Source organism: Hypanus sabinus, chromosome 14, assembly GCF_030144855.1.
Source record: "Hypanus sabinus isolate sHypSab1 chromosome 14, sHypSab1.hap1, whole genome shotgun sequence".
Taxonomy (NCBI): Eukaryota; Metazoa; Chordata; class Chondrichthyes; order Myliobatiformes; family Dasyatidae; genus Hypanus; species Hypanus sabinus.
The window spans coordinates 54091008-54109668 of NC_082719.1; the positions used below are offsets into that span (position 1 = coordinate 54091008).

The following is an 18661-nucleotide window of genomic DNA, read 5'->3' on the forward strand; positions in this document are numbered from 1 at the left end:
TACTCCAAATTGGGCCTCAATGACATCTTATACAACTTCAATGCAACATCCCAACTCCAGTACTCGGTACTTTGATTATGAAGATCAATGTGCGAAAGCCCTCTTTACCTGTGATGCCACTGTTAAGGAATTATGGATCTCTATTCCCAGATGCCTCTATCCTACCATACTCCTTAGTGTCGTACTCCTCACTGTGCAAGTCCTACCCTTGTTTGTCCTCCCAAAACACAACACCTCACACTTTTTGCATTAAGTTCCATCTACCATTCTTTAGCCCATTTTTCCAGCTGGTCTAGATTCCGCTACAAGTATTAATAGCCTTCCTCACTGTCCACTACCCCCCCAATCTTGGCATAATTAGCAAATTTGCTGACTCAGTTTATTACATTATCATCCAGATCATTGATATAGACAACAAACAACAATGGACCCAGCACCAACCCTTCGGGCACACTACTAGTCACTAGCCTCCAATCAGAGATGCATCTACTACCACTCTCTGGCTTATCCCAGAAAGACAATGAAAGCCAATTAACTATCTCATCCTGAATGTCAAGCAACTGAACCTTCTTGACCAGCCTCCCAATGCAGGACTTTGTCAAAAGCCTTGCTAAAGTCCAAATGGACAACATCCACTGCCTTGCCTTCATCAACATTCCCGGTAACTTCCTCGAAAAACTCAAGATTTTTTAGACACAACCTACTGCACAAAACCATGTTGACTATCCCTAAACAGTACGTGTATAACCAAATCTTATACATTCAGTCCCTTAGTATACCTTCCAATAACTTTCCCACCACTGATGTCAGGCTCAGTCTATAATTTCCTGGTTTATTCGTAGAGCTTTTCTTAAATGAGAACAACATTAGCTATGCTCCAATCCTCTGGCACCTGACCTGTTGCAATTTTTGCACTAGCTTTGCATGAGGTCCGAAGAACAGCTGGTCAGGCCCTGGGGATTTATCCACCCTAATTTGCTTCGAGACAGCAAATACCTCCTTCTCTGTAATATGCACATGGTCCATGACCTCAGTGAGTCCATCTCCCAAGTAAATTGTTTTTTAAAAAATCCACTTAAGATCACCTCTGTCTCTTTCAATTCCAGGCATAGATGACCACTCTGATCTTCAAGAAGACCACTTTTATCTCTTGCCATCTCTTTGCTCTTAATAGATCTGTAAATACCATTGGGACTCTGCTTCACCTTGTTTGCTAGAACAACTTGATGATTTATTATAGCCTTCCTGATTTCCTTAAGTATTCTCTTGCATTTCTAATACTCAAGAATCTCATTTGCTCCTATCTGCCTATATCTTCTTCTTAAAGGGGATCTCAATATCTCTTGAAAAATAAAGTCCCCTAAATGTGTTATCCTTCCCTTTTATTCTGTCAGGAACATACATACAGACTCTGTACTCTCAAAATTTATCCCCTGAGGGCCATCCACTTACCTAGCTCACTTTTTCCAGAAAACAGCCTGCCCAAATCCGCACTTGCCAGATTCTTTCTGATACCATCAAAATTGGACTTCCTTCAATTTAGAATCTAAATCTGAGGACTATTCCTCTCCATAATTATCTTGAAACAATGATCACTAGATGGAAAGTGCTTCCCTACACAAATTTCTGTCACCTGCCCTGTCTCATTCCCAAATAGGAGATCTAGTACTGCATTCTGTGAATCCTATAATACAATAGCTGTAAGTAATATTTAAATGAAGTACAAACAAGGAGCATACATTGAAATTAAAGAGTACCAAGCCAAATTTCCTATTTAGAAGAGAACTGGACATTGCATTGAGATCCAGTTGTGTAATAGTCTTTCATTAATCCCATGGGTTTGTTTGGATGATTTCTGTCTCCATTTCATATAACTTAGCAAATTACTACAAAGAGCATCCCTATAAGCCTTTACTACAACAAATATTATTTCACAAATAAAATCTGTTGGATTAAGAACTTTCAAATATTAATAAATGTTTAATTATTTGCCCTTGAATCATTACCATGACATTTTAGCTTTTTTTTTGTGTTACTCAAGTCTTTAAAAACTTATTCAAAAATTAGATACCTCATTTCCTTAAGATTATTCCTGAACATATGAAGTAAAATGTCATAGAATGCAGACCAGCAAAAAGTATGCCTAATTTTACAGCAATAGTGAATATGATGTCCTAAGCATCAGAATCGGATTGGTTTGATACACAAGAACTTGTGAAGCTCTTGATGCAGCAGTAAGTGGCAAATATTTCCCATAATTCCTGTCTAATGATTGTGCATCTATAATGTTCTCTTATTGTTCAAACTCACCTTTTTGCTTTATCCTTATTACCATCATCCAACAGGCCGTCAAAAATGCTGTGGTCATTCCTGTTAACACAAGTTCAAAATGCAATGAAGACCACTTTACATTATCTTCCTCCCAAAAGTATTAGCTGGAAACAAACTTTACTAAATTTAAGTATGAACTGAGAGCTTGTTCTGTAATGACTTTTAAATACAAATGTATTCAATGTGCATAGAAAAAAATGACACTCATCAAGTTATGCATTAATAGCAAATTTGCCATTATATGATCAGTGCTGCTTCAATACAATCACTATTATTAAACAAGTATCAATGTCATCAGTAGACTTCTAACTTTGCAACAAAACCAAAAATGGGGATTTACAGGTTATGCATCAGTCTTTATTACTCACCTCCAAGTATGTAAATTTACTTTAAATTGTTGTAAATTAAGAGGTGCTATACCAAAATGAACAAGAGAAATGAATTAAGACACCCAGTGATAAATGTATTTTATTTAGTACTCTTAATAGAACATGGCTGTAGAAGCAAAGTTAAGTTCAGCCTATATGCTTAAGGTGAGAAAGAATATATTAAGTCCACAGAGGCTGCACCAGAAGTATGGAAAATAAAGGACAAGATCAAGGGAGTAAGGACGAAGGAGCTTAGCCAAGAAAACAATGTCAAATCAGTTTAGATGGACTTAAGAAATAATGACAGATAAGTTTTATCTTTCAGTAGTTATTTAAAGTACTCATAGCAACATTCACTTTGGAATACATATAAATCGGAAATGGAGTGGCATGGACAAAGTTTTCATCTTCAAACAAGCTGGGCTAATCAAACTACCAACAGTAGTTTGGAAAAGAAATTCATATAATCCTACCAGTTTTGTAAATGAACCAACAAGGGAACTGATCATTTTAAATCTAGGTCAATGTAAAATGGAAAAATTTATTTAGAACTTTGAATGATTCCCTGGGGAAAAATAAAATCACCAAATTATCACAAAATGAAATAGTCAAAAATTTGCATCTTGAATTTTAAATAAAGATAAATAACACATTATAAAGATATACTGCTGTCCTTATGTCTTAATGACATGGAGGCATTCAGTCTATCAAGTTTATGACAGCTCTGAGGGGAATCTTATCAAATGCATTTCCCAATTTTCCTGTAACTTACTCCATCTCAAGGCCATTAGCTGCTTTTTGATTTCCTTATATCCCCATCTACATTAGGTTTATTTTATCATACTCATTTAACATATACCCAACAACAAGTCTTTAATACTTGAGTGGAAATTACAGCACCTAGAAATTCACATAGCCATTGGGATGATATGTAAACTCCGCATCGCACTGGAGGTCAAAATCAAATACAGCTCACTGGAGCTGGTTAGCAGTTCTATTTGGTGCAACATTGTGCCCTCCAACATTTATATGATTTCTTACATGTCTGAAGAGAATGGTCTAAAATTTAAAATATACTGGAAGCTGGTGAAGAGAAAGGAAATGGCACTGATATTAAGCAAATACTTTGTCTTCACAAGATATCATCAATAATAGGAAATAGATTTACTAATATTAGTTAAAGATTAGTAGAACAATAATGGAGCTAATACCAAAAAATATTCTGTTGTGTATTTAATATTTCCTTAATATTTGAGTAATCTTGTATATGTAAAGGTTGATAAAATATTTTTGTTTGTTTAAAAATTCATTATAGGTTCTATCATTATATACATCATCACACCACCATATCATACATGCATATCTTGTTTAAAGTAAACACAAAGTTAGGCCTGCATTCCCACTCTCCCATGTCTGCCTTTGAATTAGTTTAATGTTTTAACATTACAAAACATAATAGTAATGATGAGCAAAGAGGTACTTTCAAAAAGAACCCAAGACGGCTTTCAACCTGTTGAAGTACAGCCAGACGTTCAAACTAAAAGAAATTTTTTCTTTTTTTTTTAATTTTTATTAATTTTATACAAACATAAATGAAACATGAATACAGAGAGTTTGAGAGTACATAATTAATAGGTTAAGTATACATTCAAATAGATGATAATGCATATATAATAACCCCCCCAAACTCATAGTAATTACAAAAAAAGGAGTAAATAAGAGAAAAAACCCCAAAAAAGAAAAAAACCTAACCAACATGGGCCATTGCATTATGTCAAATATACACAGTAACGTCAATAACTCCGCACCTCCATCCAAATAATTAAGGATAATAAAAGCAGGGTTTAGGAAAAGTCAGTTTAACTCATATGAAAATGTTAAATAAATGGTCTCCAAATTTCTTCAAGTTTAACTGAAGGATCAAAGGCAACACTTCTAATTTTTTCTAAACAAGAGATAGTTTGAGAAAGCCACTGAAATATAGTTAGAGGATTAATTTCCTTCTAGTTCAATAGGATAGATCTTCTAGTTATTAATATAACAAATGCAATCATCTGTCGAGCTGAGGGGGATAAACAACTATTATCCACCATTGGTAAACCAAAAATCACACACCGAAAATATCTTTCCAATAATTTTGCAGACAAGGACAAGACCAAAACATGTGGGTCAATGAAGCAACGTCAGAATGACATCTGTCACAGGTTGGATTAACATAAGAATAAAATCGAGCAAGTTTATCCTTGGACATGTGAGCTCTATGTACAACCTTAAATTGTATTAGAGCATGTTTAGCACAAATAGAAGAAGAATTGACTCATTGTAAAATTTTCTCCCACTGCTCAGTGGCTATAAGACAATGAAGTTCTTTTTCCCATTCCTTCTTAATTTTTTCTGATACTTCTGGCTATATTTTCATGATCATATTATAAATGGTGGCTACTAAACCCTTCTGACAAGGATTCAGAGCTAAAAATTTTTCCGTAATGTCCAGTGGACATAATTTCAGAAAAGACTAACATATTATTCAAGAAATTTCTAACTTGCAAAGATCTAAAAAATGAGTTTTAGGTAAATTATATTTATTAGATAGCTGTTCAAAGGACATAAAACTATTATCTAAAAATAGATCACGAAAACATGTTATACCTTTTGTTTTCCATAATACAAAGGCTTAATCCATAAAAGAGGGCCGAAAAAAGTTAGATATAATAGGGCTTGATAAGATAAACTTATTCAAGCCAAAAAATTTACAAAATTGAAACCATATTCGCAATGTATGTTTAACTATAGGATTAGTTGTTTGTTTATTCAATTTAGATAAAGAAAAAGGAAGTGAAAATCCTAAAATTGAAAACAATGAAAAGTCTTGTACATATTTACATTCCAAATTTACCCATTGTGGGCAAGATGCTATAATCGATTCTTGTGTCCAAAATATTAAATATTGAATATTAACAGCCCAACAGTAAAATCTCAGGTTTGGCAACGCCAAACCACCCTCCTTCTTAGGCTTCTGTAAATATTTTTTGCTTAGTCTAGGATTTTAATTCTGCCACACATACGAGAATATTTTAGAATCAATAATATCAAAAAAAGATTTAGGAATAAAAATTGGTAATGCTTGGAGTAAATATAAAATTTTGGCTAACACTATCATCTTAATAGCATTAATTCGACCAACCAATGACAAAGATAATGGGGACCATCTGGTAACAAGTTGCTTAATTTGATCAATTAAAGGTAAAAAATAAACTTTAAATAAATCCTCATGTTTCTTGGTAATTTTAATACCCAAATAAGTAAAATGATCTGTGACAACTTTAAATGGTGTTTATAAATTGGAACATGCATATTTAATGGAAATAATTCACTCTTATTAAAATTCAGTTTGTAACCAGAAAAGCTACTAAACTGAGCAAGCAAAGACGAAATAGCAGGAATAGATCTCTCAGGGTCAGATATGTATAGTAACAAATCATCAGCATATAATGATAACCTATAAGTCCCTTCCCCACGGGTAATACCCAAAATATTAGGTGGTTCACGAATGGCAATAGCTAATGGTTCCAAAACAATGTCAAATAGTAAAGGACTTAAAGGACAGCCTTGCCTCATACCATGGAACAACTGAAAAAAGGAGATCTTTGATTATTGGTGAAAACCGAAGCCAGAGGTTTATAATATATTAATTTAATCCATGATATAAATTTTGAACTAAAATTAAAATGCTGCAACATATTAAATAAATATGGCCATTCAACTTTATCAATCGCTTTCTCAGCATCTAAGGAAATAACACATTCTGGTATTTTGGATGAAGGAGTATAAATAATATTAATTAATTTTATGATGTTAAAAGATGAATAACAATTTTTAATAAATCCAGTCTGATATTCAGAGATAATTCAAGGTAATATATTTTCTAATCTAGTGGCCAAAATTTTACTAAAAATCTTAGAGTCTGTATTCAGCAAGGATATAGGCCGATAGGATGCACATTCAGTGGGGTCTTTATCTTTTTTAAGAATTAAAGAAATAGAGGCATCATAAAAAGATTGTGGCAATTTACCTACAGTTAACACATCTTTAAAAATTTTACAAAGCCAAGGACAGAATATAGAGGAAAAGGATTTAAAAAATTCTGCAGTATAACCATCCAGACCAGGAGCTTTACCTGAATTCATTGAAAAAATAGCCTCTTTTATTTCAGTTTCCGTAATAGGTGCATCTAGAAGTACATTATCTTCTGTTGTTAATTTTGGGATATTCAATTTTCTTAAAAATTCATCCATTATAGACAAGTTCTGATTGATACAAAGAATTATAAAAACCTTGAAAGGCTTTATTTATCTCTTTATGATCAATCGTCAAAGTGCCATCCTGTTGACGAATCCTAGTAATTTGTCGTTTAACCGAAGCAGTTTTCAATTGATTAGCCAATAATTTGCCAGATTTATCTCCATGTACATAAAACTGAGTTCTAGATTTAATTAACTGATTTTCAATCAAAGAGTATAATAACAAACTATGCTCCATTTGAAGTTCAACTCTTTCTTTATAAAGTTCTTTACTGGGGGTCACTGAATAAATCTTTAAAAGTGTCCCATAATGTTCCAATAAAGATCTCTTCTGTAGAATTTGTTGCAAAAAAACAAATCAATTGGTTGTTTAATAAAATTAAGGAAATCTGAGTCCTCCAATAAAATAGAGGTGAACCTTTAAGATTTAGCATTAGAATAGATAGCTTCAAAGGTGCATGATCAAAAATGGTAATGGAATCATATTTACAATCAATAACATCTGTAAGTAAATGATGATCAATAAAGTAGTAGTCAATTCTTGAATAATTATGATAAACTGAGAAAAGTATGAAAATTCTTTGTCATTGGGGTGTAAAAAATGCCAAATTTTGGAAATTCCAGAATCAACCATAAAGGAATTAATAAGAGAGGCCAATTTATTTGGAAGAGCTTGGGTGGGCTTAGATCCATCCATTGAAGGGTTTAAGCAACAGTTTAAATCCCCATCCATTATCAGCATGTACTGATTCAAATTAGGAAAGGATGTAAATAGACACTTAAAAATTCAGGACAATCAGTGTTTGGAGCATAAACATTAACTAAAACAACTTTTTGATTAAAAAGTATACCAGTAATAAGCAAAAATCTACCAGGCCATTTATCCTCTTCTGCTTGTCGAATGATTGCATTTCTTACATTAATGGCTAGAAGATCTATTTTGTTGAATTGGAAAGAAATTAATCCTCCTACCGTATTTCATTGGTTTTCTCAAACTATGTTATGTCTAAATTTAGAAAAAAATAGAAGTGTTGTATTTGATACTTCTATTAAATTTGAAAAGATATGGAGACCATTTATTCAATATTTTCATATGATGTAATGTGACCCTGTTCCAAGCCTATTTGTTTTTCCAGTTTTGATTTTACATATGTTGAGAGGATCGGAGTTGACGACACTGATGATTTTGTATTTTTGTTAGATAATATAAACAGCCTTCTTTTTCATTTTTTCCTTATTAGTTATTAGATTGTTAGACTAGTTATTCTTGCATTTTTTTTTGCTTTTTCTCTTTTCTGTTTTTTAAAATATATATTATGATATACCTAGGTTTGTCTTGTTTATATGTTACTTGTATCATCCATGATTTGGGAAGACTCATTTATATTGTAACTATTGCTTATGTATTCTTTCATGTTCAGTTGAAATGTGTATGTTTGTAATCCCATTATCTATGTAACAATCTTATTATGTTGATATCAATAATAATAATAAAAAGATTGAAAAAGAAAAATCTACCTTGTGGGTCCAAAATTGTTTCATAGTGTATAAAAGAGGTTGAAGAATCTATTAAAATGGAAACGCCCCTTACTTTAGCTTGGGAATTCGAGTGATACTGTTGGTCTTTCCAAAACCTAAAAAAATGTTGACTATCCACCTTCCTCACATGAGTCTCTTGTACAAAGATAATATTAGCATTCATTCTGTGGAATACCAGAAGAAAAATTACAGCAAGTTAAAAATTTAAAAACTCCGCCTAGCATGTATAGAAATGATTGAAATCTTTTTTAAAAAGTCAGAAAACAGAAGAATTCACAGGTTCACAAAGACTGAGTACTGGGTGATATAATTGTAAAAAACAACCTTAATGACTGGCAATATCAGAAAGATTGATGCTTTGATTACACAACAGCAACTGGCTCATGTATACCGAGCTAACTGAACAATATTTTGAAGCAAATGAAACAGCCAATGTGAAACAAGTACCAATTTTGATGGGTGCATTGGGTTTAAAGGTATACAGTTTGCTTTAAAGATTAAGAGCTCTAACCAATACTTTGCTGTTATTGTGAAAGTGATGCAGGAGCATTTAGAACCAAGGGCTTTGTTGAATGCAGAATGCTTGAGGTTTCATAAACAGAGTCAAAAGGAAGGGGAGTCCATTTCTGTATATGTGGTTGAATCGAAGTGATTGTATGAGCTTTGTCAGTTCGGCAATGAACTTAATGATACACTGAGAGATTATTTAGTTTGTAGAATCTTACAAGAAAGCATTCAGAAACTGCTAATGGAAGCACAATTTGCATTTAAAAGAGCAGTTGAAGTCACTACTGCAATGAAAATTGCAAAAATGCAATGAGTTGCAGCGTCTAAACAGAAACCAGCCTGGCTGAACAAATCGTGTTACCTTTGTGGCAGAGGCTCGCATACACCAGACCAATGCAAGTTTACAGGCAAAACTTTCAGAAAAACCAACAAAGTAGGATACATAAAGAGCATGTTGAGCAGCCAAAAATAAATGGACCACTCAGGGGGGAAAAAACACTAATCTGCATGCTGTTGATGAAAAATTTGATGATGATGAGTACTACAGAAGTACACAAAGCTTACACCAGAAGTGAATGGCAAATTAACAAAAATGGAATTGGGAACTGGCTTGGCTGTTTCAGTCATTCCACAAAATGGGTTTGAATGGTATTTCAAAAACACCAAACTACAGATATTGAACTAAAAACCTATACTTGAGAAACGATGACTACTGTGGGAATGACATTCGTAACAGTGAAATACAACAACCAACCACATTGGGCTTGTATTTGGTAGACACAGATGGACCAGCATTGTGGCCTGTGATTGGCTAAAACATCTACTACTCGAATGAACATCCATCCACAACATGCATGCCATGAAAGCAAATTAAAATACTGGATAATGCCACAACTGTCTCCAAGCTACACACAATGAACCATTCCCCAGAGAGCAAACAGATGTTGGTGCCAACCTCTATGCCTCTGGTTGGAAAGCATATTGGAGCAAGAACCATGGTGCTCAGACAAAGCACGAAAGTGACAAAAGCACTGGTCCAACTATAACAGCTTAAATAGGCAACATATTTGAGAAAGCTTCTGATATGTTAATCAGGCTTATGGAATGTGGTTTGGTTTTAAGCTGGGAGACTTCAAAGCGTTTCAGGAAATCTGCCAGCATTTGGCTTTTGTAAGTATAAAGAACCAGAATCTACTCTGTGTGCATTAAGGCTTTTGCAGGAACTTCAAGTGGGAGATGAAAAGCTGTTTCTAAAAGTAGATGCAAAGCTCAGCTAGATGCATGGAAGTCTAAAAAGGGAGTCAATGGAGTTACAAAAAACAGAGGATTCATCAGATGTTATGGAAGAGGAAATCAAGAGAAGAGATCAAATCGTAAAGGAAGCAATAGTAAGACTAAGAGGAGAATATTCCAGTGAACTAAATGCACCTTCCCAAGATCAAGATACACAACTAGAAATAAAAGAGAAAAAGCCATCCAGTGCTATCAGAACCACTTCCTGCAGTCTCAAAATCAACTCCTACAACCACCACGGAGGAGGCCCCAGACCCTGAGATTGATTTCACAGCCACAAGTCTCACCTGCCAAGCCTACAAATGTCCCTTGTCAGGAAACAGGTTATCCCATAAAATCAAGAAGGCTTCCATAGTGATTAACTCTTTAAGCCTTAATGGGCCATGCTGACTCCTCCTGATCAGACTCTTTCTATCCAAATGCTGGTAGATCCAGTCTCTCAGAATTCTCCCAGTAACTTTCCTAACCACTGATGTCAGGCTGACTGGCCTGTTGTTCCCTGGCTTATATACCAACATGTGGATGTTGGTATGTAATAGTTGTGTTATATAGTTGAGATGCATTCTCTATTGAGTTAGAGTTTATAGCTAAGCAGGGAGGATGCTATGTATTTAATATTTCTCAAATATTTGAGTAATTTTGTGTATATTTGTACACATGTTTTTTACACATTATATATGCACAAATATATATACACAAATTGCATATATCATGAAGCTACCACATGATGGGAGCAAGCAGCAGAGTGAAAGGGCTTTGGCTCCACGGGCTTCAGCAGTAACTGAAAGAGGTGAGGCAATTGTTGATTGCAAAAGGAGGTAGTATGTGTGTGAGGCCAGTTTTCTGTGGTCGGTGTCAGATGTGGGAGGTCCTGGAGTCTCCCGGCATCCCGGACGGCCACATCTGCACCCGGTGCATCGAGATGCAACTCCTAAGGGATTGTGTTAGGGAACTGGAGCTGCAGCTCGATGACCTTCATCTAGTCAGGGAGAGTGAGGAGGTAATAGAGAGGAGTTACCGACAGGTGGTCACTCCGGGGCCACGGGGGACAGAGAAATGGGTCACAGTCAGGAGAGGGAAGGGGTGAGAGTCAGGTACTAGAGAATACCCCTGTGGCTGTACCCCTTGACAAAAAGTACTCCTGTTCGAGAACTGTTGGGTGGGGGGGGGGGGTAGATAGCTTACCTGGGGGAAGCGACAGTGGCCATGCCTCTGGCATAGTGTCTGGCCCTGTGGCTCAGATGGGTAGGGAAAGGAAGAGGAAGGCAGTAGTGATCGGGGACTCTATAGTCAGGGGTTCTGACAGGCGATTCCATGGACACAGGAAAGAAACTCCAATGGTAGTTTGCCTCCCAGGTGCCAGGGTCCGGGATGTTTCTGATCACATCCAAGATATCCTGCGGTGGGAGGGAAAACAGCCAGAGGCCATGGTACATATTGGTACCAATGACATAGGTAGGAAAAGGGAAGAAGTCCTGAAAGAAGACTACAGGGAGTTAGGAAGGAAGTTGAAAAGCATGACCTCAAAAGGTAGTAATCTCGGGATTACTGCCTGTGCCATACAACAGTGAGAATAGGAATAGAATGAGGTGGAGGATAAATGCGTGGCTGAGGGATTGGAACAGAGGGCAGGGATTCAGATTTCTGGATCATTGGGACCTCTTTTGGGGCTGGTGTGACCTGTACAAAAAGGATGGGTTGCACTTGAATCCCAGGGGGACCAATATTCTGGCATGCAGGTTTGATAGAGCTGTTGGGGAAGGTTTAAATTAGATTGGCGGGGGCGTGGGAATCAGAATGTGAGTGCAGGGATTAAGGTAGAAGGACAAGGGCATGATGCTAAGAGTTCTGAGTTGATGAGGAAGGACAGGCAGGAGACAGAACATAATTGTAGCCAGTTAAAGGGGTTGAAATGTGTCTATTTAAGTGCTAGGAGAATTAGGAACAAGGAGGATGAACTTAGAGCATGGATTAGTACGTGGAACTACGATGTCGTGGCCATTACTGAAACTTGGTTGGAGGAAGGGCAGGATTGGATGATGCAGGTCCCGGGGTTCAGGTGTTTTAAAAGGAATAGGCTGGGAGGTAGAAAAGGGGGGAGTGGCATTGCTGGTCAGGGACAGTATCACGGCTATAGAAAGGGAGGATGCTACAGAAGGAGTGTCCACAGAGTCAGTCTGGGTGGAAGTCAGAAATAGGAAGAGATCAATCACTGTTCTGGGAGTAGTCTATAGGCCCCCAAATAGCCCTCAGGACACCGAGCAGATAAACAGGCAGATTTTAGAATGGTGCAGGAAATACAGGGTAGTAGTTATGGGTGATTTCAACTTCCCTCATATTGACTGGCGCCTACTGAGTGCAAGGGGGATAGATGGGGCTGAATTTGTCAGGTGTGTTCAAGAAGGATTCCTGAAACAGTATGTGGACCGGCCCACAAGAGGAGAGGCTATACTGGATCTAGTTCTAGGTAATGAACCTAGTCAGGTGACAGACCTCTTGGTGGGGGAGCATTTTTGTGAGAGTGACCACAACTCCCTTAACTTCAGCATAGCTATGGAAAGGGATAAAATCAGACAAAATGGTAAAGTGCTTCACTGGGGAAGTGCTAACTTTGAAGGGATGAGGCAGAAACTAGCGAGAGTAAATTGGAAACAGATGTTCAAAGGGGAAAGCATAGAAGTAGTGTGGGAGAATTTTAGGGACCACTTGAGCTGGGTTCAGGATAGGTTTGTCCCACTGAGGCAAGGAAAAAAAAATGGTCGGAACAGGGAACCCTGGTTGACGAAACATGTGGGGCAATTCGTCAAGAGGATAAAGGAAGCATATGTTAGGTACAAGCAGGAAGTAGGAGGGGCTTATGAGGAAATATAGGGTAGCCAGGAAGGAGCTAAAGAAAGGACTTAGGAGAGCTTGAAGGGGACACAAGAAGGCCTTGGCACGTAGGATTAAGGAGAACCCCAAGGCGTTCTATGCGTATGTGAAGAATAGGAGGATGACGAGAATGAAGGTGGGACCGCTAAAGGATAAAGAGAGCAACATGTGCCTGGAAGCAGAGGAGGTTGAGGAGGTCCTAAATGAATACTTTACTTCAGTATTCACAAGTGAAATGGATCTTGATCAGGATGAGGTCAAAGTAGAGCAGGCCTGCATGCTGGACAATGTAGAGATTAGGGAAGAAGACGTGCTGGATCTTCTTAAAAACATTAAGTTTGATAAATCCCCAGGGCCAGATATGATACACCCCAGGTTGTTGTGGGAATTGAGAGAAGAGATCACAGGAGCATTAGCCATGATCTTTGAATCCTCTTTGGCTGCAGGGTTAAGTGTCGGAAGACTGGAGAATGGCAAATGTAGTTCCCTTGTTTAAAAAAGGTAATAGGGAGAAACCTGAGAACTATAGGCTAGTGAGTCTTATGTCAGTGGTATGCAAACTACTGGAAAGGATTCTTAAGGATAGGATCTACGAGCATTTGGAGAAGTACAGTCTACTCATGGATAGTCGACGTGGCTTTGTGAAGGGAAGATCATGCCTCACGAGGTGAGTTTCTTGAAGAGGTAACAAAAGAAATTGATGAGGTAAGGCAGTGGATGTAGTCTACATGGACTTTAGCAAAGCATTTGACAAGGTCCCTCACGAGAGACTCATCCAGAAAGTCATGAGGCATGGGATAAGTGGAACCTTGGCTGTTTGGATAAAAAAATTGGCTTAAAGGAAGAAAGCAGAGGGTAGTTGTGGAAGGAAAGTATTCTGCCTGGAGGTCGGTGACTAGTGGAGTGCTGCAGGGATCTGTCCTGGGACCCCTGCTATTTGTGATTTTTATAAATGACCTGGAAGTAGAGGTGAAAGGATGAGTGAGTAAGTTTGCGGATGACACGAAGATTGGAGGAGTTATGGATGGAGCTGTAGGTAGTTGAAGGATACAAGAGGATACAGACAGGCTGCAGAGTTGGGCAGAAAAATGGCAGATGGAGTTCAATCCGGACAAGTTTGAGGTGATGCATTTTGGAAGGACAAACCAGAAGACTGACTACAGGATTAATGGTCAGTTACTTTAGAGTGTGGATGAACAAAGGGACCTTGGGGTTCAAATCCATACATCCCTCAAGGTCACTGCACAGGTTGATAGGGTAGTTAAGAAGGCCTATGGGGTGCTAGGCTTCATTAACAGGGGGATTGAGTTCAAGAGTAGAGAGGTCATGTTGCAACTCTACAAATCTCTGGTGAGACCGCACTTAGAGTATTGTATTCCTTTCTGGTCACCTCATTATAGGAAAGATGTGGAAGCTATGGAGAGGGTGCAGAGGAGATTTACCAGAATGTTGCCTACATTGAAGAACAAGTCATATGAAGCAAGGTTAGCAAAGCTGGGACTTCTTTGGAGTGTCGAAGAATGAGAGGGGACTTGATAGAGGTCTACAAGATTATGAGAGGCATAGATAGGGTGGATAGATAGTACCTGTTTCCCAGGGCACGAATAGCAAACACCAGAGGGCATATGTACAAAATTAAGGGAGGGAAGTTTAGGGGAGACATCAGGGGTAAGTTGTTGCTTGTTTTTTTTAAAGAAAACACAAAAGGGTTGTGAGTGCCTGGAATGACTTGCCAGGGATGGTGGTGGTGGCTAAAGCATTAGGGGTATTTAAGAGTCTCTTTGACAAGCACACAGATGAAAGAAAAATGGAGGGTTATGGGGTAGTGTGGGTTTAGTACTTTTTTTTGGGATTATATGGGTCAGCACAACATGGAGGGCTGAAGGGCCTGTACTGTGCTGTAGTGTTCTATGTTCTATGGTTTATGATACATGCACCTCGCTCTTGCTTAAAGTAAGCATAAAATTAGACCCACATTCCCACATTTTCATGTCTTCCCTTGAATTAGTTAAGGTTTTGAAGTTACAAAACATAAATTTCCTTTTAAAATGGTCTTCAATGTAGAAGGGATGTGGAGAAATATGGAACAAATTTGGGAATCATAACCAAAATGAAGTTATATGCATGACAATGAATAGAGGACCTGACCAGGAAAAGTAGTTAATTTTGAGGTACTGTGCCTACAACTTCAGAAAACAAAATAGCAACATTATTGACAAAAAATATATAAACCATGTCTAGTACTGTCCAGAAACAAACCATACATCAGAGACCCTGCAGAAAGCAAAGAGTAAGATGGGGGGGGGGGGGGGAAGGTTAACACATGTTTGGTGGTAGGACCCCATTGAAGACAGCAAAAGTTTTGGAAAATGCATGTGCTGGATACTAAGGCCCATGGAGTGGTAAGTGAGGAAAAGTGGAATTCTATGCCTGTTAAGGTGGTGGAAAGATGGAGTAAGGGCAGATATCTGGGAAATGGAGGAAATACAGGCAAGTGTAACATCAATGGTGGAGGAAGGGAAACCCATTCTTAGAAGGAGAAGGCCATCTCTGATACTCTGAAAAGGAAAGCCTTATTCTAGGATGAAGGAACTGAGAAAAAGGAATGGTACTTTTACAGGAGACAGGGTGGGAAGAGGTATAGTCAAGATAAACATAGGAATTGGTAGGTTTATAAAAGCTGTCAGTAGATAGTTTGTCTCCAGAGACAGAGACAAAGAGATTTGACAAAGGGGGAAAGAGTTGTCAGAAATGGACTAAGTAATTTTAAGGGCAAGATGGAAGTTAGGGGCAAAGTTGATCAAATTGTTGAGTTCAGCTTGAGTGCATGAAGCAGCACCAATACAATCATAAATGTAATGCAGGAGGAGTTGGGGAGCATTACCAGGGAAAGCTTGAAACGTAGATTGTTTTATGTAGCCAATGAAAAGCCAGCTATATTTATGGGTCATGGTTACCCCTTGATACTGGAGAAAGTGGGAGGAACCAAAGGAGAAATTGTTGGGGGTGAGGACCAGTTCTGCCAGATGGAGCAGGGTGGTGGTAGAGGGGAACTGATTAGGTCTTTTGCTGAGAAAGAAGTGGAGAGATTTAAAGCCTTGGTGATAAGGGATTGAAGTGTAAAGGGACTGGACATTTATAGTGAAAGTGAAATTGTCAGGGCCAGGGAATTAAAAATTGTTGAGGAGATCAAGAGCATGAGAAGTGGCGCAGATGTAGGTGGGAAGGGAATGAACCAAGGGTAATAGAATGGAGCCAAGGTATGCAGGCACGAATTCAGTGGGTCAGCAGCAGGCAGAGACAACGGGCCTAACTGAACAGTCAAGTTTATGAATCTGAGATAGGAGGCAGAAATGAGCAGTGTGAAGTGTGGATGCAAGTTCTTTAGAGTTGATGAGGTTAGTGATGGTGTCCGAGACAATTTTCTGATGGTCCAGAGTGTGGTCCTTTACAAGGGATAGGTAAGAGGAGGGGTCTTGAATGCTGCCAATTGACCTCAGCAAGGGAGAGGTCAGTCTGCCGCATCACAACAGCAGCCCCTTTGTCTATGGGTTTGATAGTAAAGTTGGGATTGGTGCAGATAGAATGGAGGGCAGTGTGTGCAGAGGAGGCAAGATTTGAGGAGGATATGCAAAAGGTTGTTTAAGAGTTTTTTCTACTTTGTTATCCAAATCTGTGGTTTATACTGTGGCTAGTCTCAGTAGCCTTACTTTCATTCTGACTTTCTTTATACACGTCTGGTTCAGTTCAAGAGTGGAGCATCAAGCTGAGCTGGTGAATTACTTAAGGAATGCACAACCAGTTGACTGAAGTCAGAATACAGAGTAGAGCTAAAGGAAAAAGGTACAATCCCACAAGGATCAATGCAGAAACTAATGGTATTTATAACTTAAATTAACAAATTTGACTTTGGAAGCAAAATCTCAGATCAAATGCATGCCAAATTCAAAAGAACACTTAAAAACAAGATGGACAGCAACAAATTATAAGACTATAACAAACAACAAATTGAAATCAATAAAGCTAAAAAACAGCCAAATTACATATTGGCCAGAGAAAAAGTTGTATTGTACTTTTAATAAAAGCAATATTTAGAAAATAAAACTAAATAAGGTAGTTAAAGAAAAATGGAACACAAATTCAGAAGTCACTAGTTAATCTAGTTAATATCACTAGTTAATTTTACCCAATAAAATATACTTCAAACTTTTAAAAATAATACAAAACTCTACCTGTCAGCATATCTTGAATTCATTTTGCTCCCAATTACCATAGTTGAGGGAAGCAGAAATACTTCATCTTACATGAGATAACAGGCCAATTAACAAGAAGGATAAAAACAATTTTTAAAAAAAAATGAAACTACTACTAAAAAACATTGCAACAGCTACATGGATTACTCTGAAATTTTAATAAATTGCCCAGAGCTACCTTTTTAAGATTAGGAAATCACTTAGAAAAACTATTAAGATTTCCTTTAGTTCAGTATCCCTAGACTCCTATGAACCTTTGACTCATGTCTGTTCAAAGTAGAGGATAAATATTTAGAATTATATTAAGATATTTCAGTCAATGCTTCGGAAGCATCTAACAGCCCCACCAGATAGCCTTGTGCAACTCACTACCTAGTCACCAGTCTACTCCACTAGCCATCATCTACTCTAACTGTAGCTCCTACATTGCCCTCTTACCTCAAAACTAGCCTTTAAAAACATCCTTTACAATGATCTTGATTTAGAGTCATAGAGTAAACATAGTATGGATACAGGACCTTTGGCCCAATGAGTCCATGTTGACCACGGTGCCCACATCCCTCCAATGTATCCATCTATCTGCTGTTTAAATGACACAGTTGTATCTGCCTTAACCACTTCTTCTGGCAACTCATTCCATATGCTCACCACCCTTGTGGAAAGAAGTTGCCCATCAAGTCTATTTTAAATGTTTCTCCTCATACCCTAATCTTTTGCCCCCTCGTTCTGGGCACCCTTTCCCTGGGGAAAAGACTGTTATCATCTACTATCTATGTATCTCATCATTTTAAACATCTTCATAAGTTGCCCCTCATTCTCCTACATTCCAAGGAATAAAGTTTCTCCTTATAACTCAAGCCTTCTAACCCTGGCAACACCTAGTAATCTAGTCTGCACTCTTTCTAGTTCAACCACATCTTTCCTATAATAATGTGGCCTTACCAATGACTTGTACAACCTCAAAATAACACTCCAACTCCTTTACTCAAGTAACCTGCCTGATAAAGATCAAAGTGTTAATACCTTCTTCATTGTTCTATTTGTGACACCACTTTCAGCAAGCTATGCACTTGTATTCCTGTACCCCTATTCGCACTCTCCAGTGCCCTACTATCCATTCTGCAAGTTCGATGCTGGTTTAGCTTTCCAAACTACATCACCTCATCCTTATGCGCATTGAAATCCACAGCCTAATTCC

At 37.7% G+C, this 18661-nt stretch overlaps 1 protein-coding gene across 1 annotated transcript in view; it reads right to left on the reverse strand.

Annotated features, from left to right (window-relative positions):
• clocka (clock circadian regulator a) overlaps window positions 1-18661 on the reverse strand; it is a 134748-nt gene that overhangs the window by 94979 nt on the left and 21108 nt on the right. The window contains exon 3 of the mRNA XM_059988635.1: window positions 2311-2370. Within this exon, the coding sequence (XP_059844618.1) occupies window positions 2311-2370 (60 nt within the window). The remainder of the gene's footprint in view (window positions 1-2310; window positions 2371-18661) is intronic.